The 23849-nt window shown below is 41.8% G+C and overlaps 1 protein-coding gene across 1 annotated transcript; it reads right to left on the bottom strand.

The window, feature by feature from the left end:
* Positions 1–756: 756 nt before the first annotated feature.
* Positions 757–21976, bottom strand: SYT15 (synaptotagmin 15). The gene is made up of 8 exons (XM_081956609.1): positions 21784–21976; positions 11555–11747; positions 9792–9934; positions 7602–7897; positions 6263–6433; positions 3079–3199; positions 1256–1426; positions 757–1154 (listed from the first exon to the last, which is right to left on the bottom strand). The coding sequence occupies exons 1-8, from the start codon at positions 21788–21790 to the stop codon at positions 1018–1020; spliced, it is 1239 nt and encodes a 412-aa protein (XP_081812735.1). The 5' UTR covers positions 21791–21976; the 3' UTR covers positions 757–1017.
* Positions 21977–23849: the final 1873 nt, after the last annotated feature.

The following is a 23849-nucleotide window of genomic DNA, read 5'->3' as shown; positions in this document are numbered from 1 at the left end:
TGAGCTAATGAATAAATTAGTAGCTACAAAAAGATCATGGATTGACTCTCAGAGGAGTTTCTGAAATAATTTGTTACTTCCCCACCCCATGTTTCTTTAAATAATGGACATGCTATTTGTTACCACAGCAAAAGGACGATAAGTAGAATTTACCAAGATTGAACTGAATCTCAGATTAAAAGGTGAGGTTCTTTTTTTTAAAGAACCAACCAGGGGAATTCTGCGAGTTGAAGGCACCAATCTTAAAGTTGCCAAGTTTGGACATCCCTGGTGTAGAGGTTTATAATTTGATTTTTCAAGAATCATGTAGTAGTTAAAATACTTCCTTTATCAATGCAGAATTTTGCCAAACTGTCAGACAGCATGAGAATGGAAAAAGTCTTCACACAACAGGAAACAGTTCCAATAATGCAGACATTACAGTCCTGGTTCCATAGATCAGATTACCTTGTTTTCCTCACTGTGCTTATCTGCCAGTTTTCTGCCAAAATTGGAGGCAAATAATTTGTGAATTGTTGCTAAGGGGAGTGTTAGATTGGGTATTGAGAAGGCAGATACAGGCTTATAGCAACAACAGCTCTTTATTAACAGTAGAACAGTATGTACAATCCAGCAACTGCTTGGTCTGACAGCAGCCCTTTTATAGGGAGCTGTCAGCCCTCTCAACCAATAGGATTGAACCTCTGTTCCCACCGGAACAGAGGACCTTGGTGGAAACCATGGTAGTTAGAGTGAATATCTAACAGGGAGAGAAATAACTCATGGAGATCAATTGTCAATTGTCCCTCCCTTATTGAAAGGACTAAAGGATTAAACTCTTTTAATGGCAGAATCAAATTTTCTGAGAACTCAATGATGGAAATCTGAATGTCCACTTCTATGGTTGATAGTAAGCAGTGATCCAGCCTCTTTGAGAAAGGTTGTCCCTTGTCTTTGATCCCTGAGACTCAAAACTTCTATTATGAACTGAATCAGAATGGCACCACTGTGGAGACAGAAGCTCTCTTGTGAGAGTTTTCAGCTGCTAAATGACAGAGCATGCCATCTTTTCACCAGCTCCTTGGGTTTACCGATCATCTCATTCCAATGTTCAAGTTCCTTCCCTCGGGTGTACATGAAGGGCCCCACAATCACACAGCCCAGGGAGGAGGTCTCTAAACAAAGCCACAAAAATCATGAGGATTAAACAAAGATTATGATGAAAACTTAACAAGGATCTCCAAGACCCCTGAGAGTAGCATCGTGGGCTGCTTACCATCCCCTGTGAGAACAGACAAGCTCAGACTGGTTGCATCAAGCTGCAGCTGGTCCACCTTGAAGCTAAAAGTCTCATTGTATAATGGATTGGAGAATCCAATGTTTGCTGTTGTCCTTTTGCTTTTGATGAGCTGGTTGTGGTTCATTAGTGACACTCTGACACACACCCCTAGAACAAAAGGATGAGGTTGGAAACATGGAGAAGAAAATGATACTCAAGTACAACCTCCAGAATGGAACTTTGGAAGAATGCCATACAAAATATAATTTCACTTTAATTTTATGGATTGCACCTGCAACAATACTCAAAATTTTCTGGAACATAAGCATGGATAATGAAAAAATTGATCTTGTTGTAAAGTAGATATGGGTATATTTAAAACGGAGTTTGATCAATATTCAATGTATGCTGCTCAAACATCTAATAGAAAAGTCTGGCAGCTGACTCTAAAGTTGAATTGTTTGACTTTATCATCTTTTGATGCCTTATCAGAAAGCCAAAATGCATAGTTCCTTCCAATGCTATTTTATGTTATTAAATTCAGTCAGACATTGTGAGTGTTATCTATTCCCACCCCAGCTATATAGTGGGGTAGGAATACACAACTTTTTCATTTTTTTTTTCTGTTTAGCCTCCAAAAAGTATAGGAACATGGTAGAAAGGTCTCCGGAACTGAAATGGTTAATATTTGTTTTATTTTGGTAAGCTAAATAAATGTGTCAAACCTCCTTTTATGACTGCAAGGGAAAGCCAAGACCCAAAAATCATGGCACCAGAAAGCAGTGATTTGTTGACTCACAAAATACCAGCTATCTGACCTTGGAGAAGCTTTCAGAAGGTCTTGGAAAGGGTTCTAAGACAGGGAGGTCACCTGTAGTTGAGATAGTTTGTTCACAGCATAAGCATTCTAGGTAGGCAGGGGAAATTAGCACTGTGAGTGTCAATCAAAATCAAGTTGTGGCCACTATGATGTGATTAATGCCTCAATTCTCTTATCTGCATCATACATGCAATACACATAAAAAAAGTTTTGATTGCACCCCTGTATTTGTCAGTTTGACTTTTTTTGACCACAATCTGTAGCCCTTTCTTTATAATGCCTCAATACATTCCCTACTTGGGGTGCCATGGGAAAGAGAATTAGGGGTGTGTAAAATGTGGAGGATTATTAGTGCCCTCATAAAGCACCATTTGTCCAATTTTTAATAGACTGGAGTATTGTAGCATACGTTTATACACCAATTGATAAATAGCAAATGTTAAATAATGCAACGTAATATCGTGAGATGTCAAATACAGATAGAATATTAAGCAAATATTAAAATCTCTAAAACTATTTAGAGGACATTAAACATTGAGTCCCCAATGAGAATAAAATTGTTTGATATTGAGAATAAACAGTTTTGAAACAGGAATTTGGGGCTAAAGTTCTGTACACGGAATAATTACTTTAGTCTAATGTAGGCTGCTGTAAAATTCTGGATGGCCACTGGATGAAAGCAAAGAAAAAGAAGAAACGTATCTCAATACTGCCATGTGGTTTTCTGGAGTTTGGTAATCCAGATAGGGTAGCAATTTAGACCCAAACTGAGATGTGGAATATACATATATTCAAACATTTAATTTGAATTTAATTTAAAGTTTCCTGCTTTCCTCTCATGGTTGAAGAATGAGGGTGCCAGTTTGGTCAATTTTCCAGTTGGTGATTATAGTTTATCATTCAGAATACAGAAGACCTCATTATTCTTACAAATTAGATTTAGATGAAGAAAAGAAATAAAGCAAAATAGTTGTAGATCTTCTCTCCCCGCCATACTGACCAGTGCCATTTCTCTCATTCTGGAGCTTTAAACCTCGTGCTCTCAGAACCACCACTGTGAGCCGGGCCAGGTAGTCATTGTAGCTGAGAGAGAACTGTAGGTCGCCATATTCAGAAGGTGGCTTTAAGGAGAAGAAGACGACACAGGTCAGAAATCTATAATATGTCTTCCACTACTTGAATTGTTATTCACTTCAATTGGTGGGGATGGCTGAACTAGAAATGGCATAGCTAATGAGTCTGTAATTAATTCTCCTTCTCCTTCATCCACCCCAGATATTGGTGGAAGGTCAGCATTGTGGGGAAGAAGAACACTACTCAACTTTAAATGGGAAAGGTTCTCCTACATCAGCAACATCTGATTCCTTTCCTCAACAAATTTCTTCTGTTTGACTGACAAGATGAAACAAGGCAAATAAGATCAGTAAGATTTTCTTGGCTCATCCAATCTGATGTTGATTATAGTCATACATAATGCTAAGCCAGGGTATCATGAAGAACACATCAAGCTTTAGTTTGAATGCAAGTCAGAAGTACCTGGTTTTAGGTTTCAAGACTTAATTTGATCCTCACTTCCCTTATTCGTATTCCCACATAATTCTAACAAGCAGCTGGTTTCAGGAAAAAAATTAGTCGCGTAATCTGCAACTCGTATACTGCAGAAACATTTGGACCGTACATCTTGACCAGGGTAAAGCAATAGATGCAACATACATCGACTTCTGCACAGCCTTTGATTCAGTGGTGCACGACAAACTATTGTTGAAACTAAGTTCTTATGGAATCTCCAGATCCCAACACAAGTAGATAGCAAAGTTCCTGTTAAACAGGCAACAAATAGTCAAAATAGGGAGGGCCCAATCAAATACGGCATCTGTTAACAGTGGTGTCCCCCAAGGCAGCATTTTAGGACCCACACTCTTTCTGCTGTACATCAACGACCTATGCAATCATATTAAAAGCAGCAGCGTCCTCTTCACTGATGATGTAAAATTATTTAACACCACTGACAATGCTGCCGCCCTACAAAGTGACCTTGACTATATGTCAGAATGGTCGCGCAATTGACAACTCCAAATTTTAACTAATAAATGCTCTGTCCTACACATTTGCAATAAAAATCAGAACAGCAAATACAAGTTGAGTGGAGATGAGAGAATAGAAGGGGAACTTACCAAATTTGCAGGTGATACTAAGCTGGCAGGAATAGCTAATACCCTGGAAGATAGGCTCAAGATCCAGAAGGATCTTGACAGACTTGAACACTGAGCCTTATCTAACAAAATGAAATTCAATTCAGAGAAAAGTAAAGTCTACACTTAGGTAAGAAAAACCAAAAGTACACATATAGACTGGGTGAAACCAGGCTTAATAGCAGTGACTGTGAGAGGGATCTTGAAGTCTTAGTGGACAACCAGATAAATATGAGCCAGCAGAGTGTGTCGGCAGCCAAAAAAAGCCAACACAATCCTAAATTGCATTAACAGAGGGATACAATCAAGATCTAGAGAGGTTCTAATACCACTCTATAAAGCCCTAGTAAGACCACATCTAGAGTACTGCATTCAATTTTGGTCACCACACTATAAAAAAGATGTTGAGACTCTAGAAAAAGTGCAGAGAAGAGCAACCGATGATTAGGGGACTGGAGACTAAAACATGTGAAGAACAGTTACAGGAACTGGGCATGGCTAGTCTAGTGAAAAGAAGGACCTGGGGAGACATGATAGCAGTCTTCCAATACTTGAATGGCTACCACAGAGAGGTCAAGCTGTTTTCCAAAGCACTTGAAGCCCAGACAAGGAATAATGGATGAAAACTGAGCAAGGAGAGATTCAACTTAGAAATAAGGAGGGACTTTCTTACAGTGAGAACAATCAACCAGTAGAAGAGCCTTTGGAAGCTGTGGGAGCTCCATCACTTGAGACTTTCAAGAAGATATTGGACTGCCATCTGCTTGAGCAGGGGTGTGTGTGTTGGATTAGGTAACCTAGAAGGTCCCTTCCAACTCTGTTAATCTGTTTTTAAAAAAGAAACAATCTCGTAGATGATCCTCACTCAGTCAAAGACCTAGGAGTACTCATCTCAAATGATCTAAGCCCCAGAGCTCACTGTAACCAAAAAAGCATTAAGTTTTTAACCCAATTTTGTGAAGCTTCTTTTCTGGTAACATTGTATTGCTAGACTACGCCATACAAAACCTTTGCCAGACCAATTCTCAAATACAGTTCATCTGCCTGGAACACACACTGTATGTCATACATTAATACAATTGAGCAAGTCCAGGAGTATTTCACAAGAAGAGTACTCCACTCCTCTACTCACAATAGAATCCCTTATACCACCAGGCTTGAAATTTGGGGCTTGGACAATCTGGAACTGCACCGCCTGCGGTCCAATCTAAGCATAGTACACAAAATTGTCTGCTACAACATCTTGCCTGTCAATGACTTATTCAGCTTCAATCACAATAATACACTGGCAAACAATCAATACAAACTCAAGGTAAACCACTTCAAACTCAATTGCAGAAAATACAACTTCAGCAAGAGAGTGGTCAATGCCTGGAATGTTCTACCTGACTCTGTTGTTACAGCCTCCAACCCTCACAGATTCAATCTCAAACTGTCTACCATGGACCTTCTCACCCCATTCCTAAAAGGTCCGTAAAGGGGGCATGCATAAGCGCACGAGTGTGCCTACCATTCTTGTCCTACTGTCCCCATTTATCTGTATTTACTTCCTTTGTTCATGTTTATGTTCATACCTCTACTTGTTATCTTGTACATGTTTCACAAAAAAATAAAATAAATAAATCCTCACCATTTTGAGACAGGACATGCTTGATGCTTGTACCTCCAAACATGGAGTTAGGACCCTTGCAAAGGTCCCAACCAATCAAACGAAAAATAGCCTCAAGGACTGCTCTATTCTCTGTGACCCTACAGCTCCCCAAACTATAAAATAACAGTTTCTCATACACAAATGGGCAATTTCACAGACTGCATTAAGTTAAAAATGATAACAGAGGAAGCTAAATAATCTGTGAATTGTAGCCAACATAGAACGTATGTCAGGATCTGTCAAATTCATTGTTTACAAACTTGTCCTAAAAAACATCAACAACCCAAAACAAACTGTGTGGTTATTCATCTCATGAACTTAATATTCCATTCATTCCTTACCTCCAGGTTATCTGGTTCCAAATCCCTCCAGACAACAACCTTCCCGTCTTCAGCCAAAGTTTCATTTTTCAGTGGGAAGACCACTTGGCCCAGGAGAATAAGCTTCTTCTGCTTGTCAACATGATAGACACAGAACTTCAGTGTCCTCTGAAATAAAACAGTGCTTGAAATCTAGAGAGGAAGAAGCACAGAAAGAGAATCAGTTGGGATGAATCTGACCGCAGCTCTGAACACAAGGAAGACCAAGATAATCTGGAATAGTCAGGATACAGCAGAACCCCCTTCATTTTAATTCTGGGCATACATAAAGCTCCATCCTGGTCAGTTTCTCCACGGGAGACTTTTTCAAAAGTTTCATGAAGGATAAGGGATCATTGTATCCAACAATTCAATGGTCTGCCTTCAAATGAGAATAATTTTTTCAAGCATACCACAGTTGGTCATTCCTAGCTCAACATTTGGGAGAGATAAGGTCTTGGGGATTGTTTGGGAGCTGGTGTGACTGGTTGGCTGAAAACCTGAACCTGAATTCCAATCAAGGAATTACCAAGAAGAAAACAACACTTCTACCAATAATGACAGGGCAAGCCACTTATATATACATGAAGAGCAAAACCTTCTAGCACTGATGATGCTGTCTGTTTGGTTAATGAGATGTCTGCAAGAAAACCACCATGCTCAGAGAACACCAAGGACCCCACATAACTCCTCCTCCCTGGAAAACTAACTCCCTTCTAGCATTGATGATGTTACCCAGTTGGGTAATGAAATGTTCAGAAGAAAACAATCCAATCTAGAGAGAACCAAGAACCCCACTGTCCTCCTTCTTGGAAACCCTATTCCCTTCTAGCATTGATAGCAATACCAATAGCACTTAGACTTATATACTGCTTTACAGTGCTTTATAGCCCACTCTATGCAGTTTACAAAATCAGCATATCGTCCCCAACAATGCGAGTCCTCATTTCACCCACCTTGGAAGGATGCAAGGCTGAGTCAACCTTGAGCCTGGTGAGATTCGATCTGCCAAACTGCTGGCAGCCGGTGATCAGCAGAAGTACCCTGCAGTACTGCACTCTGACTACTGTGCCACCACTGTGCTCAATATGATGATGGATTGTTTTCTTCTGGACATTTCATAAATGTCCAGAAGAAAACAACCCAGTTCAGAGAGCACCAAGAACCCCAGATTTCTCTTCCTCCTCCTCCACAAACCCCATCCCCTTCCTCTTGTGCACTGGTGACATTACCTAGTTGGGATATGCAATGCCTGCAAGAAAACAACCAAGCTCAGACCCCACAATAGGGGTTGATCAAGCTCATCTTCAGCGATGTTTACCTGGAACACAAAATCCTCATCAAACTGAGGATTGAGATTTTTGCGTTTTGTTTTAGATTGCAGGTAACGCCTCTCGTCAGGGAGCAGGTAGATCTTCACCAAGGGGTTGCAGGAACCAGAAGGAGACTGCAGCTTTCGGGCTTTAATCAAGGACACCAGAAGCCTTTCTGACTCTTTCTCATATTCCACAGAGAACCAAAGCCGACCAATGTTTCCTTCTGGAAAGTCTGTCTCACTCTTGTCTTCTGGAAAGCGGTAGAGCTCTGGATTTATGGTCCCTACAAGGTATGCTCCAGCTTGAAGACAGAAAGGAAACAGCTAACCTCACTGAGTTCAAAACATGAAGTGGGCAAAATCTATTTAAAATTTGGTTGTTTCTACCTTATGTACTGTGGACCATCCATGCATTTCAATCAGTGATGGGATTCAAAAAATTTTACTGCTAGTTCTGTGAGTGTGGCTTGGTGGGCATGGCAGGGGAAGGATACTGTCAAATCCCCATTCCCTCCAGATCAGGTGGGACTCAGGTGGCAGAGAATAGATGGGGGCAGGGCCAGTCAGAGGTAATATTTACCAGTTCTCTGAACCTCTCAAAATTTCCACTACTGGTTTTCCAGAACTGGTCAGAACATGTTGAACCCCACCTCTGATTTCAATCAATGGTGATATAATAATTTTACATCTGAGAGTGATCGAGTTTTCAAAACAGAAGTTGAACATTACTTCATAACTCTTCTTAAATGTAACATGGTTCAGTGGAATTAGCTTATAAATCTGTAGGAAATAGTCAACTCAATTCAACTCAATGGACTCTTAATTCATTAATTAAAAGCACCTACATCTTATACACACAATATTTCTGGGTTATCACATAGAATTCCAACCATTTAAATGTTTTATTTAACCCTTTCCATTATTTAAAAGTGCATTTTTGGATGACCAGGATCACTTAAAATTGCACAGCAGTCATAATAAAGTCATAACAAATCTTGGGAACAAATGAGACAGTTAAACTCTCTCCTTCAGTCCCTTGATAAAGACGTCACCTTAACCTTTGCACTTGGTGGTTTCATCAGGACAGAGGCACCCTCTGAAGTTAGCAGGACCAGGTTCCAAATTTCTTTCTGTGGCGTCTTCTGCACCATGAGAGTTTCTGCTCCAATGAAGCAGAGGGGAGGAGGGCTGAAAAGCAGTTATGCCCCATGCCACCAAGGAACATTCCATCTCCTCCTTTGATCAAGCCAGCAGGCAGACAATGAAGTGAAGCTACAGAACCTCTTAGAATCTCAACAGCCAGAGTCAGGAGTGATAAGGTAATGTTTCCACCAGTGGTGGGTTCTAGATGTTGTTGAAACGGGCCCAGTGTTGTCCACATGGATGCGTGCAGCATGCGTGCACACACGTGCAGCACATGCATGTATCTTACCGCCTCTGTGAGCCTCTGCGATGCTCCAGCTGCTCAGCGGAGCGGTGCACAGGCACTGTACTTGCTGTGCGCATGCATGAAAGCGGCAAAGACTTAAAAGACCAGTAAGGAGTTCAGGCGGGCGGGTGGGCCCCCGGTATCCGGTGCTCCAGGCAGGCTCCTGTTACACCCTTACCTGCAACCCACCACTGGTTTCCACCAATGAAAAATTATTCCCCCCAGATGATCAAGCGGCTCCTTTGGTTGTTGCTGGGGGAAGGGGTATTGGTTTTTCTATTCTTTTATACTGGATTTTTATTGTTTGTAAGATGTAAACTGAGAGTGGGTGGCGGCCATATAAATCTTCTAAATAAATAAATAAAATGATGCAAAGTTTCAGGGCATTCGTTGAAAACTCACACCCATTGTCTTTCCTAATCAGCTATTATAATCTTAACTTTTATCTAAAGGCAAACTTCTGTGGGCTCAACATAGGTCTGAAGCCAATCCAGCTCTGGGACAAATGCTCACATACAGTTGGTTGAGTGACACTGGAAATACAGGAAGTGATCCTGAACTAGATTGCAGCATCAAAATAGGTTCTGACTCTAAACAACTTTAATAATTTTCCTCCTCTGTTTCTGGCAGAAAGGTTTGTTCGTGCAGACTCACAGGAAACTATTGTGTTTAAACAGGAAAGGACTTGTTTAAACAGCAACACAATGGCAATGTCCATTGAAATCCAATTCCTGGTATTCTACTCACTGAAAGAAGTGCCAACCCACCTAAAGAATGGAAAGAGGATCGGGGTCCAGAGTCTGGCGTCACATAAAGCTCGCTCTCCTCTTGAATTGGTTCTCTGCTTAGCATATCAGTCCACCCTTGTCGGCGAAATTTGGGTGGGACAATGAAAGGAACACTCTTTGCTCTGTCCAAAGGCAAACACAGCATTGAGTTATGTTAAGGAAACAAAAACCATATCAGGAATCTAACTACTCTGAAAACAACACAGACAAGGTTGAAATATCTGGAACTCTTCCAACTGAAATGGAAGAAATTGGAGCTGAAATCCACCGCACATCAAAGGAACTTAAAAGGATGTTTGGCATTAATCAGATCGTACTTGTTGCTTCCCGGCTCTTTTCTAGAATTATATGTAAGATATAAGATATATCTTCTCATAATCGTACTTACTGACAGTCAGTGGCAGGCAAAGTAGCTGCAACAGTTAAAAAAATAAACAGTCAATAATAACAAGCTGAACAAAATCAAAGCACCATCTGACAAAACAAGACCAAATAATTAGCCTAAAATTAAGATAGAAAGGTTAAAAGGACTTCTTTGGGGCATCATTTCAAGATTGGGACACCTTGAGTCTTTTTAGAAAACAGCTACTGATTAAAACACTTGGCAATTGAGTGGATAAGTCAGGGCTTCAATCTCAGACCTGGGAATAAACTACCTCCCCTCCAATGGAAATGCAAAGGAGGAGGAGGAGGTAGAAATATGAATAAAAGTGAGAAAATTTAAAACCAATAAAAGGAAGAAAGAGTAATAGATTGAAAGCCAAGCCTTCTTCACTTTTTGGCCTCATTTTAATTTGGAAAAAGTTAAATCCATGGGATTTAAATTGTTTTATGGAAAGATGGTGTTTTGTATTGAAACCCAACTTTAAGCATTAAGATTTCCAAAAGAATCCACAAATCATGGCTAAAGGACTTTGCATATCGTCCCAGAACAAGCAGATTCTGAAACTTGATACACATTGCTTTCATTTCTCTTCAACCACCACAGGGAAATTAATTAATCTAAAGATAATTTATTATAAGAATAGACAGAATGTTTTGAAGATCCAAATTTTTTCTGCTTAGAAATTTTAATTACAAAGCATGGATGTCAAAGATGCTTCCACATCCTATATATGGTGGAACAATGCAAAGGTTGGGAAAAAATAGCTGGGAACTTGATATGAAGAGATTGTGTAAATTCTGCCCCAGGGCTGATACAAATTCTAGAGTTTTTCTCCCAGTTTACCCAATTCTTCTTCCTCCCTCTTTGTTATCTTTCCTGGAACATCTTCTGTCTCCAATTAGCTGGTAATTAGAAGGAAGCTCTTCAAAGGAAAAACCTGTTGAAACTATCTCTCTTAAGGTGAAGTGCTTTTAGGTTTTCCATGGCTATTTTATAGTTATTATGCAGTCAGGGATTGTTCAATGAGCTGGAAAATGTCTGTTGTTCATTTCATTTATTCAATAATTGTTTGATTTTTGGAATGTTCTGGCAGGGGGGCCTTAAATACCTGCATTCTATTTATTTTTATTTTTTCTATATTTCTTTGGCTGCTTGATAGAGAGGAATGGAAGGTGAGGGACTCCTTGTCTCTAAACCCAGTAGTCAGAGAGGCCTTGTATTCCCAGGGTTGATTGTCCTTCCCCAAAGCCTGAGCCACAGAGGTGATCCACTTGAGACTTGACTGGATCCCCTGTCTCTGGCAGAGGAAGGAGATTCCCAAAGAAAGTGATGGCCAGCAGAAAAAGGGTTTTTGTACCTGGCATTTTGAGGAGGAACCAAAGTTGATTGAGCAACATCTGACTCTTGCAAAATTGAGGTGACCGGATCAGTCAGTTCTTCATAAGAGGCCTTGAGATATTTGCTCTTCCAGAAGAGGTAGGCAGCTATCCCCAAAAGGACCAGAAGCAGAAGTCCAGCTACCACTCCACCAGCCACAGCAACTGCCTGTTCTGGGGTACACAAACATGTGCATGAAACACGCCAAGTGAAGACACTTCCCAAAGGAAAATACATCACATTGCCCAACATTCTGGCAGCTGTTTGATTTCTGCTTAATATTCCAGCTTCATCTCCACCACTTTCCTTTGTAGAAAGCCAGCACCCACCCATCACCTGGAAGAATGAAATACTTTGAGAAATATTTAAAAAGGCCGAATATTACATTTCCCATAAAAGAGAAATAGAAATCTTAAAGCAAACAGAAACTGCCTCCAGAGGAGACCTTCCATTCATTGAGCCAAAGAATTGGGTTTGAATCCAGAGATCCACTATATACTCGTGGATAAGATGATCCTCAAATAAACTGATTCTTGAATTTTTAACTAAATTACCAGAAAAACTGGCTATTTCGGATCTGTTGAAATGTTTGTATCTTTTCTCTTTCACAATTGGTTTATGTTAGGCGTGCTTCCATCAATAACCAAAAAAGAAAACTCCCAACTCCATTGTTTGTGGAATTAAAGTTACCTTTACTGGTCATGAAAAGATAGCAGCGAAAGAAAAGCAAGCTCTGAGCCAAAAAGGTGTGAACATGTACATATCAAATGCTTACCCAGCACCTTCCCCCCAATCACTCCAACCCAATGACCAAGCTGCAACTCCCAAAGTTGTCATGTGGGGTGCATCTTCAAAAACCTCATTCAGATGGTATGCAGAGACAGTTGACCTTGACTAAGTCCAAACACAGGCCATCAGCATTTGCAGAACATGGTGAAAACCAACCTCCTTTCTGATAACTCCTCCAGCACCATACGTTTCCCACCCCAAATACCTCAAGCCTGCTCTCCCCCCATTTCTATGGCAGCCAATAGCAAGCAAGAGAAATAGAGGCTGACATTCGGCCCTCCTTCAGAAAGGACATCACCCATTCTGCTTCCGGTTGTTGAGAGTGACGGACTTGTTTGTCTGCTCTGTGCTTTCTTGGTGGGCTCCCCTCAGCTGGGGGGGGCACAGGGTGCCTTGAAGGGGTGCCCTGCCTTATGGGCTGCTCTCTGGGGGTACCCTGGATCGGCGGCGGCTGCGGGGAGGGGCTCCTGGCATTGCCCCAGGAGCCGAGAAGCAAAAGGGGGTGCGCGACGGAGCTTCCACGCTCCCGCGCACTTTTGTGTCGAGGCAGCTGGATGATCTTGACAATTTGAAGGCTACAGCTGCAGTGCGGTGAGATGGGAACCCTCCCCGATTCTCCCTTTGATATTTAAATGAAAGATTGTCAGCTTTCTAAAAGACTTTCAATCCCCTCCTGGGAAGTGTGATTGGAGGGAGGGGGACTTCCCCCCCCTCAGAAAAGCGGCTTTGGACTTATCTCCTCTCTCAGAGGAGAGAGAGAGAGTTTTAAAAGGAATCACACTCGTTATAAGCAAGCAAATGAATGTTTTATTGTAATTGTGAAAGAAAAGTGAATGATCTGACTTCTTTAAAAACTTTGAAAACTTTTGACTTGTTGCTTTCTGATCCCTGGTGTTGGCGAAGCAAGATGGCACACTTCCGTTGTCTTTATGCTCTTTGCAATTTGACTCCGCCTATGAAAATTGCTGGCATTGTACTTTTGCCTCCATGACTCTCAGAAATATCTCTTGCTACATAATATCTTGGACCTGAATAACTGATTTAATTGACTGGATTTGAATTATAGAAAAGGTCTCTACTCCTGTCTGGACTGCCTGCCTCGTGGTCTCTCTTGGTTGTGCCCTTCCACAGTCTCCATCTCATTGTATGGACACCTCTGAGTTCTTCTTTTTTTATAATGGCTCCGAAGAGACCACCACCTGGGAAACCAGGCTTTGCTGGTTCTGCTCCAACATCTTCAACATCCAGTCCAATCGGACAACAGTCACTAACATCATTTCTACAACCTAAAGCCCCTGAGGAGGAATCAATCCATCAGCTGCTTCAAAAGATCTTAAAGGGGCAGGAGGAATTGAAAAGCCAATTGAGAGAAATGAATGAACAGCTCAGAGAGAATCAAAACCAAACGGCATAAAACAAACAGAGACTGGAAGTTCTGGAGGAGGGGACGGCTGAAATGAGGGGGGAGGTGAGGGGGGTCCAGAGAGGGAATTTAGAACTTGAGAACCACATCATAAAATTGGAATCTGAAAGGATGTCTTTTTTCCTTAGATTTCAAAATGTAATTGAGACTGACAATGAAGACTTGAGGGAGATCATGACAAAAATGTTAGCAGAATATATTAAAAAAGACAAACAGCAGTTAGGATGGGATATTGACCTGGTTTATAGGGTTAATTCAGCTTATGCTAGAACACACAATGTTCCAAGAGAGGTTCACATTAAATTTCTTAGAAAGGCTACAAGAGATGAGATTCTGGGGGCACAAAGGGGGCAAACGTTAAAATACAAGGACAGAGAGATAGCCATCCTGAAACAAATCCCGAAGAAAGTAAGAGATAAAAGAAAAAAATATGCACTATTAGCAAAAAAATTATTTGATAAAGGATTCTGGTTCTGGTGGCTTCTGCCAGAAGGTAGGCAGCAGAGTTAGAATTAATACAACTATGGAGGCAGAGGCCTTCATGGAAAAAAACAAAACCCTCCTAGATAAAGCGGATGACACCACACAAGATATGGGAGGTGCCGAGGTTTTTGCTGACAGGCAGGGGGGAGGAGGCAACAATGAGAAAACTCAGATCACAGAAGTAAGTTAGAAAAATAGTGCAATTGCTGATATAAGGAATCTTTTGTTTGATACAAAATAAATGATTGAAACTATTGAAAGATACAATGTAAAAATAAGCTGTCAAAATCTAGTTAAGCAATAACATCTTGTTTACCATTATGTAAAAGTTATGAGAATTGGGGGGAATACCATTTCCTGCATGATGTAGCTGTCAAAATTTGTAACCATACCCATCACCCTTTTCCTTAAAATTTTGTAAAACTAATAAAAAAAAATTTCAAAAAAAAGAAAGAAAAGAAAGGACATCACCCGTGGGAAGAAAATAAAAACAAAAAGGAAAAAACAATAACAACCAATAATATGCATCACAATCAAGGTTTATCAGGATACTTAGAATAGAATTGTCATAAAAGTTTGGGAACCCTGACATCAGACTTGTTCACCCACTCAGCCTAGGAAGGGGGGAAATGTTTCCAGGATACCAAATACTGGATACGTCCCCTATGTTTCCTGGAATCCAAGATTTCTTTAACTTCAAAATGTTGTTCTCCTTCAATAAGGAGGGGAACAGGGGGTGAATGTTGAGGTGAATGCATAAAAGATGTATGTTCCAGCTTCAGTAAATTTACATGAAACACAGGATAGATCCTCCTTAGAGTTTTTGGCAATTCCAGTTTCACTGATATGGGATTCACAATTTTGACAATGGGAAAAGGACCCACATATTTTGGGCCCAATTTCTTTGATTTCTGGGTAGTTTGAAGAAACTTGGTGGACAAAAACACCCTATCCCCAACCTGGTATTCTTTCAGCTTTGCCCTTTTTTATCTGCTTGTTTTTTGTGTGCTTGGTGAGCCGCATCCAAGGCCTTGTGGGTCATAGGCCAGAAACATTGAAGTTGGTCATTCCATTTGCACAAGGATAAAGTTTGTGGCTTCTCTTGAGGCAATACAGGAATGGGCACAAAATCCTGGCCAAATACAACTTTAAAAGGGGACATTCCAGTACTGCTATGTACTGAATTGTTGTACGCCACCTCTGCATGGGGCAAGAAGTCAGCCCAATTATCTTGTTGATAATTGACATAGCACCTAAGATACTGCTCCAGAACCGAGTTAGCCCTTTCACAAGTCCCGTTAGTCTGCAGATGGTGGGCAGACCTTAGCCCCTGGGCAGAGCCTATTAGCTTTAGGAACTCTTTCCAAAAGAGAGAGGTGAATTGGACCCCCCTATCTGAAATAATGCATTCAGGAACCCCATGTAATCTATACATATGTAAAATAAACAATTTAGATAATGTCTTTGCCGATGGAATCTTGGAACAAGGTACAAAATGCACTTGTTTGGAGAATAAATCGGTGAACACCCAGATGACAGTATTTCCAAGACTTTCTGGCAGCTTAACAATAAAATCCATTGATATCTCCTTCCACAGTACACCAGGCCAGGAAACATTCTAAAAACGTCCTTGAGGCTTCCCTAGGGGTCTCTTTGCGGCTGCACAAATGGAACAGCTGGCTATGTAGGATTCTATGTCTTTTTTCAAGGAAGACCACCAAAACTGCCTTTTAATCAAATGCAAAGTTTTCAGAAAACCAAAGTGTCCCACCATTCTTGAGTCATGGGCCTATTGAAGGACAACAATTTTCTGGCTGGCAGGAACATACAGTTTAGCTCCTACCCAAGCAAGGCCATCATGCATAGTGCACTAATCAGAGTGCTGTCATCAGATGTGATACCTTCCTTCAGTTTTTCCATCAGGTCAGTAGGCACCTTTAAATCAACTGTCCCTTGGCTTCTGGTGACCATGGGGGAAGCAAGGTGCTTAGCTGGGATGACTGGATGAATCATGGTCAGTTTTGTACTGTTGTATTGGGGAAGCCTGGACAAGGCATCACCATAAAGTTTTTCCCCCCCAAGGGTGTATTTTAGGGTAAAGTTGAATCAGTTGAAATGTTGTGCCCAGCGTACCTGCTTAGGTGACAGCTTTTGCAGGGTTTTCAATGCTTTAAGGTTTTTATGATCAGTTCATACCTCAAATGGGTGCTTCACCCCCTCCAGGAAACGTCATCAGGTTATCAAGGCCCACCAGCCGGCAAAAGTTTTTCCCCCCATATGACCCATCTTCTTTCTGTTTCTGTAAGTTTAAAGGAGGTGTAGGCATTCATGCAGCACCTCATTTATTAATTGCATGAAGACGGCTGGTACCCCCTGAAGTCCAAATGGGAATATTCTAAACTGGAAACATCCCAAAGGGCAGTTAAAAGCAATTTTCCACTCATCTCCCTCTTTTATTCTGACCCTATAGTAGGCTTCTCTTAGATCTAATTTCATGAAAATTTTCCCCTTGCCCAAATTAGCTAACATGTCCTTCATGGGTACACATTTTACTGGTCATGAAAAGCAGTGAAAGAAAAGCAAGCTCTGAGCCAAAAAGGCGTGAACATGTACATATCAAATGCTTACCCAGCACCTTCTCCCCAATCACTCCAACCCAATGACCAAGTTGCAACTCCCAAAGGTGTCATGCGGGGTGCATTTTCAAAAACCTCATTCAGATGGTATGCAGAGACGGTTGACCTTGACTAAGTCCAAACACAGGCCATCAGCATTTGCAGAACATGGTGAAAACCAACCTCCCTTCTGATAACGTCTCCAGCGCCATAAGTTTCCCACCCCAAATAACTCAAGCCCTCTCCTTCCCTGTTTCTATGACAGCTGATAGCAAGCAAGCGAAGTAGAGGCTGACAATACAGTAGAGTAGGTTTCAGTGACGTGCGGTGAGGTTTATGGCTGGTAAGGCATTGATGTCATCACAATCTTTTTATTAAAATGCCTTTGTAATACAGGGAGTTTTAATAAAAGGATCTGCACCATTTTGTCCCGTCCTTGCACGTTTCGAAGAGGTGGCGGGCAACAGCATATTGCTGAAGACCATATGCGGTGACCACCAGTGGCCAACAACAACAAAAAAAGAGATTTGAGGGGGGGGGAGCAAGAAACCGAGGAGTTCCTTGTTGTGTTTTCCACAAGAGAGGACAGTCCCTCCAAGGGGGGGGGGAGAGAGAGGAGATGATGATGATGATGATGATGATGATGATGATGATGATGATGACGACGACGACAATTAAGTATTAAAAACCTTTTGAGTTTGACAATATAATACATTATCCAAAATTATAAATAATCTTATTTTCAGATGCATTTTTTGCCATCTTTTATTTTCTTTTTAAAAAATCAGACTTGCTTCCAATTTGTGCCTTCTGGCAAACTGCAGTTTTTTTGGCAAGAGATCTAGCTTGCCATTGCTTTTGTCATAGGTCTGAGAAAGTTAGTTTCTTTCTTCCTTTCTTTTCTCTTCCTTTCTTTTCCCCTGATTTGTTTCCCTCTCTTTTCCGTCTCTCTCATTCTCTCCTTCCAGCTCTCTTTCATGTCTCTCTATCACTCTCTCTTTCTCCCCTTTTCTCTTTCATCTCTTTCTTGCGCCTGCAGGCAAAATACCCCAGGATCACGCTGGCGGGGACAGCAACTCCTTCCGCTGCACTGTGAAGAAGAGCCACGCTGTGCAGGAGACTCCTTAGCACTAGACTCAGGTCAGCGCGAGCCGCGGTCCCATTCCCCTCCTTCCTGAACCAACATGAAGGGGACCATGGCTTGCGCTGACCTGAGTAGCTCTGAGGAGTCTCCTGAACAGTGTGGCTCTTCTCCACAGTGCAGCGGAAGGAGTTGCTGTCCCCGCTACCGTGATCCTGGTGTCAGGCCTGTAGTTATGTTTCTTTTAGGATCTTTGGCCTGCCACACTTTCTATTAATTTCTTATGCTGTTTCATTAGTGTAGTAGTTGGGAGGGGAGAATAGAAAGGAGTAGGATTGTGCAATGTATTGTTGTCATTCTTTTCTAGAAGCTCAAGGTCATCTTTTGTCTCCGCACCTCAACACCTGACCGGAAGCAGAGGGGTGTAGATGCCAGCATGGAAGATGATGATTGGAACATGTGATAGATTATGGGGTGTGGAGATAGATCATGAACTTTCAACTGGGTGGAATTCCAGGAAGAAGATCAGAGTTGGAATTCGATAGCAAAGTGCTAACTTGCCTGTATGATTAAATTGGAACTTTAAGGATGATTCTGCCTTGGTCTCTGATTGACTTCATACATGGTATTTAGAATGCTGACACCTGGAGTATTTTGCTTGCACGTGCAAGAAAGAGATGAAAGAAAAAAGGGAAGAAAGAGAGAGAGATTCAGAGAAATGAAAGAGAGCTGGAAGGAGAGAATGGGAGAGAGGGAAAAGAGAGGGAAACATATGAGAGAGAGAAGGGGGAGAGGGAGAGAGAAATGAAAGGGAGCTGAAGAGAGAGAGAAAAGAGAGGGAAACAAATCAGTGCTAAAAGCCACCCCCTCCTCCCTCCCTTCCTCTCCACAACCTTCCCCCCTGAAAGCTTTTTCCCAAATAATACCAGCAGCCATTTCATCTCCACCAAAGTAGATACATACCCACACGAGTGCATGCCACACACGCACACACGCATGCACACCAAACAAAAAAATAAAATTAAATTAAAAATGGCAGAAATGGAGAAAGGAGTGAGACTTCCAGAAAATAAAAGAAGCAGGAAGCTGGCTCATCCTGTAAAAAGGGAACTCAATGAAGAGATGAAGGTACATCTCTGCGCTCCCCCTTTATTGTCACTGTATCGCAAGCGAGAAGGAAAGAAAAAGGGAAGAGTTGAGTCACAGGAAGAATGAGCGCCCTCTACTATGAGGCAGGAGAACTGTGTGCCTCATCTACCTCAGGATTTTTTAGGCTTTTAACCCTCGCTTAACTCTGCTTGAGCCATCATAAAACACGTAAAAAGTCAGACTAGATGAGGCATGCAGTTCTCTTGCCTCATAGTAGAGGGTGCTTTTTTAGAGGCTTTTTTAAACAGTTAGACAGTCATTCACGGTGAGGCAGCAGCTAGCTAGCCTCACTTCAACACTCGCCTTTTCCCTTTTACATTTTCTTTTCTTTTCATGGTGAGAACAGTGAGGCTGTGCCTCCCCTGCCTCCACTGACTGGTAGGTTTCATGGTATTTTGGTTAAAATTTTGAGAGTAAGGTTATGGATGCCTGGATTGCAAGAGTATAGAGATACTTTTAAAATGTATTGCCACATATACTTACAGATATACTTTTGCAGAAGAGGCCTTAATCCTGCAGTTAATAGAGAGTGGCTAGAATGATGGTGAAGACTTACAGAAAATGTATCAATGGATCAGGAGAAGCCAAATTTGGGGGTTTATTTTAGAGCATTCTCAAATGACAAAATCACGGTGTCATATGTTATGAATCATACAGTGGCAATATGACAGGGTTTCCACAGAATAATGATGACATCCATCATCCAGGATTTTTTCCTCCGTCTTGCAGAACTTAGTTGCTGACAAATTAAGTGGTGGACTTGGGAATTGGGCTGCAGTAAGTCAACATTCATTTAATGCCTCTCATTTCCATGATGTCTTCTCTTTTTTATTCCTTTTGCAATTTGCATGTAACCACAGCCAGCCTTTTGAGTCTCCCTCTCCCACAGCATTTCCCAATATTCCAAGAGGAAATCCACAGGAGTTTGGATATTGTTAGAAATATTGAAAGGAAGTCTTTTAGAGAGCCATGAATGGGGTCCTAGAGAACCATGTCAGAGAAGATGGAATTTAGAATTTGAGATAAATTTTTATTAGGAATTAGAAGAGGACATGAGATTCAATCAAGTTCAGGTCTGTGTTCAGCGAAAACGAGTCCCAAATGCAAAGCCTTTTTATTTTATACTATGAGTGAAGAAGACCTGTTCTGAATCCTACCAAGGGATACTTCCAGCATAAAGGAGAGGCCAATGCTCAGCTCTTTCTCTAGCTGTAGTTTTTCTTATTCATGGCAATGGTTGATTTGCATTATGGAAATATGCATCTTTGGGCTCCTTTCACTCCTTGTAGTGTGAAATTATTTTTTTTTCATCTGGACCCTGAAGGGATTCATATATGAGATAGGGGAGATAGTGATAGGTGTCATTCTATGAAAGTAAAATGGTTAGTTTTGTTTCCATTTTAGGACTTGACTAATTCTCATATAGTCATCACTGCAACCAGAGTGGAGCAGACCTTCCCAAGCCTGACTGACCACCCTTACCACCAAGCCAAGCCTAACAGACTTGGAAGAAAGGATCCTGAGATGGACAAGTAAAGACTCTTTTCAATCCCCAGAAGACAGCTGGAAAGACTATGGGGGAGGATGGAAATTCATTGTAAAGTTTTCTTACTTGCCTCATTTATGATGTAATCAGTTAAATGGATTAATGGAGAGATGGCATTTGAGAGCACAGCAAGTTCTGAACACCTTGGACTTCTCTTTGGTGGGAGGCAAATTTGCCCAAAAATGTCTGTATTACCTGTATTGTAAATGTAGCTGCATACACACGTGCACATCAAGAGACACATCATTCAGAATTAGACTGAGGCTATCCCCTTCACCTACCTCCACACAAAGCTTCTCCTAGACTTGTTCTTGCTTATATGGCACTAAGGCCCAAGCAGTCATATCTCCTTTCCAATTCCATAAGGCAGGGGGCATCCCTGTTGTTCCGACACACAGAGCAACTTGGGAAAAATGGTAGAATGAAACTGCCATCACTCATTCAGCCTTATCCTCCCTGTGTCCAGCATCTCCAACCACAAGCACTCCACCGGCAGAGGCATTAGCAAGCTATCAACTTAAACCATGCATTATGTTGCAGCTATTAGCAGCAATATTTTGCCTCTTGGAAAAACACAATAGTTGATATTTGGTGCCAGCTTGGTAGTCCACGGATGGAGCTCATCCCTTGTTTTGTTATCTCCCACCCTGTGAGTAAAGTTCATTTCCTTTTCAAATTGCTGCTCTTTAATGGACATCATATTTATCTACCTTAGAAATTCATGCCTGTTTCAAAATACAGATCTGTACCTCTAAGACCCAGTTTGGTCTAGGTGGAGATATTTCTGCAGATTGTGCAAATGGGTAGAAGAGAGAACCCGTGGCATCTACTCAGTTTCTCAATTATGCATATCAACAATTGGTAACTTGAAGCTTATTCTGTACTTTGTCTGCTCGGTCCAGCTGGAGAGAAATATTGGCTAAGCCGAGCAGACTAACACAGACTCCCATTTTAGAAACCACCTGTGGCTAAATCAGAGAGGTGTTCAAAGAGATAAGGTGACAGATGGCACTAAGTGAGGATCCAAAGTGAGATGTGTTTGCCCTTCTCCTATGACTCTTCTGTCCATCTCCAAAGGTGGAGCTCCTACTCTAAGCAAAAGTTCCACAGGGATGTTCCTTACCGGACATGACACCTAGACGGAAGAAACTGTGAGGTTCTCAGGATCTTCGATTGCACTGCAGCTCAGAGCTTCAATTCCATCTTGGATCCAACTCTCCAATGCACACTTTTTCCTAGCAGTTGTCCTGTTCTGCTCTCCTCTAGCACTGAGGCGTCTGAGGTGGTGGTGGTTGCGGCAGCAGCAGAAGCAGTAGTCAGACAGGGCTTCCTCTCAGCTGCAATGGCACTGCTCCACCTTCCTCTAGACCTGATAAACCTGAGATTAGAAAGCTGCAAGAACTCCATTCAGTCTGTCTTTGCCTGCCTCTGGCTGTTGAACAGCCAGCTCCGCCTCTTGGTCACATACCAGCTCCTGAATGTCTCAGGGCTGTGGAGAAGCTGCCAAGTCTAGGGAGGAGGTGCCAGTGGGTCCCAGCATGGCTGCAGCCGCCTCTTCCTTCCTGGAAAGAGAGAGGGCTCAGCTCCTGGCTCTAAAGTCTCCTTCTGACCTAAACTCTCTGGGATGGAGAACCTGAGCAGAAGAGCAAATTATAATTAATTTTTCTTGCTGTGGCTTGTACATTAAACCAAGCCTCATCTATTTTCCTTCTGTAGTCACGGGAAGGCTGTAATAAAAGCATTCCTGATCTTCTTTTTTTCTTGCATGTAGCTATTCACTTCTCCAAAAGTGGTGGTGGGAATTCCAGAGGCCTCTGCGGACAAAAAAGCTGCCTTTTAATGTGTGTAAAAAGCTCTGTTCTTCCACTTTTCTGGCAACGTGTCTTAACTGGAGAGGAGGAGGAGATAGCCCAACCCTTAGAACAGCAGGTGAGCCCACCTGGCAAGATCTCCAAGTAAAGAGTGGCTGGTGGACACAATGGATTTTGGAATCTCCAGAAGTAAAGTTTGGTCCATGAAACTGAAAAGAGCATTGTGGGAAAATGACATTAGAAAGTCCTGGCACATTTTGCAATTCTGGGGCTGAATTTTTTAAAAATAATTTCTTCATATCATCATTACAATTACAAGACTACAATAGCAGAGTTGGAAGGGACCTTGGAGGTCTTCTAGTCCAACCCCCTGCCTAGGCAGGAAACCCTATACCATTTCAGACAAATGGCTAGCCAACATCTTCTTAAAAACTTCCAGTGTTGGGGCATTCACAACTTCTGGAGGCAAGTTGTTCCATTGGTTAATTGTTCTAACTGTCAGGAAATTTCTCCTCAGTTCTAAGTTGCTTCTCTCCTTGATTAGTTTCCACCCATTGCTTCTTGTTCTACCCTCATGTGCTTTGGAGAATAGTTTGACTCCTTCTTCTTTGTGGCAATCCCTGAGATATTGGAACACTGCTATCATGTCTCCCCTAGTCCTTCTTTCATTAAACTAGACATACCCAGTTCCTGCAACCGTTCCTCATTTGTTTTAGCCTCCAGTCCCCTAATCATCTTTGTTGCTCTTCTCTGCACTCTTTCTAGAGTCTCCACATCTTTTTTACATCGTGGCGACCAAAACTGAATGCGGTATTCCAAGTATGGCCTTACCAGGGTCTTATAAAGTGGTATCAACACTTCATGTGATCTTGATTTTGTCCCTCTGTTTATGCAGCCTAGAACTGTGTTGGCTTTTTTGGCAGCTGCTGCACACTGCTGGCTCATATTTAAATGGTTGTCCACTAGGACTCCAAGATCCCTCTCACAGTTACTACTATTGAGCAAGGATCCATCTATACTGTACCTGTGTATTTTGTTTTTCTTGCCTAAATGTAGAACCTTACCCTTTTCACCACTGAATTTCATTTTGTTAGATAGTGCCCAAGGTTCAAGTTTGTCAAGATCCTTCTGTATCTTAAGCCTATCTTCTGGAGTGTTGGCTATTCCTGCCATCTTGGTGTCATCTGCAAATTTGATGAATTCCCTATTTATCCCCTCACCCAAATCATTGATGAAGATGTTGAAAAGTACTGGGCCTAAAACAGAGCTTTGGGGTACTCCACTGCATACTTCCTTCCATGTAGATGCACCATCATCTTCTCCTTTTCCTTGTCCCCTTCTCCTCTCCCCACCTCCGGTGACTGGAGGAATGATCAGT

Source organism: Natrix helvetica, assembly GCF_964273705.1.
Source record: "Natrix helvetica genome assembly, chromosome: 5".
Lineage (NCBI taxonomy): Eukaryota > Metazoa > Chordata > Lepidosauria > Squamata > Natricidae > Natrix > Natrix helvetica.
The sequence above is the reverse complement of the archived record's forward strand: the minus strand, read 5'-3'. Positions and strand labels throughout refer to the sequence as shown.

Excerpts from the sequence above, each read along its gene's own strand:
- SYT15 (XM_081956609.1), bottom strand. Across the intron at positions 9,935-11,554 it reads GTTCCTCCTCAAAATGCCAG|AGCAAAGAGTGTTCCTTTCA; the intron begins GTACAAAAACCC and ends GCCTTTGGACAG. Across the intron at positions 1,155-1,255 it reads GTCTGTTCTCACAGGGGATG|AGACCTCCTCCCTGGGCTGT; the intron begins GTAAGCAGCCCA and ends GGCTTTGTTTAG.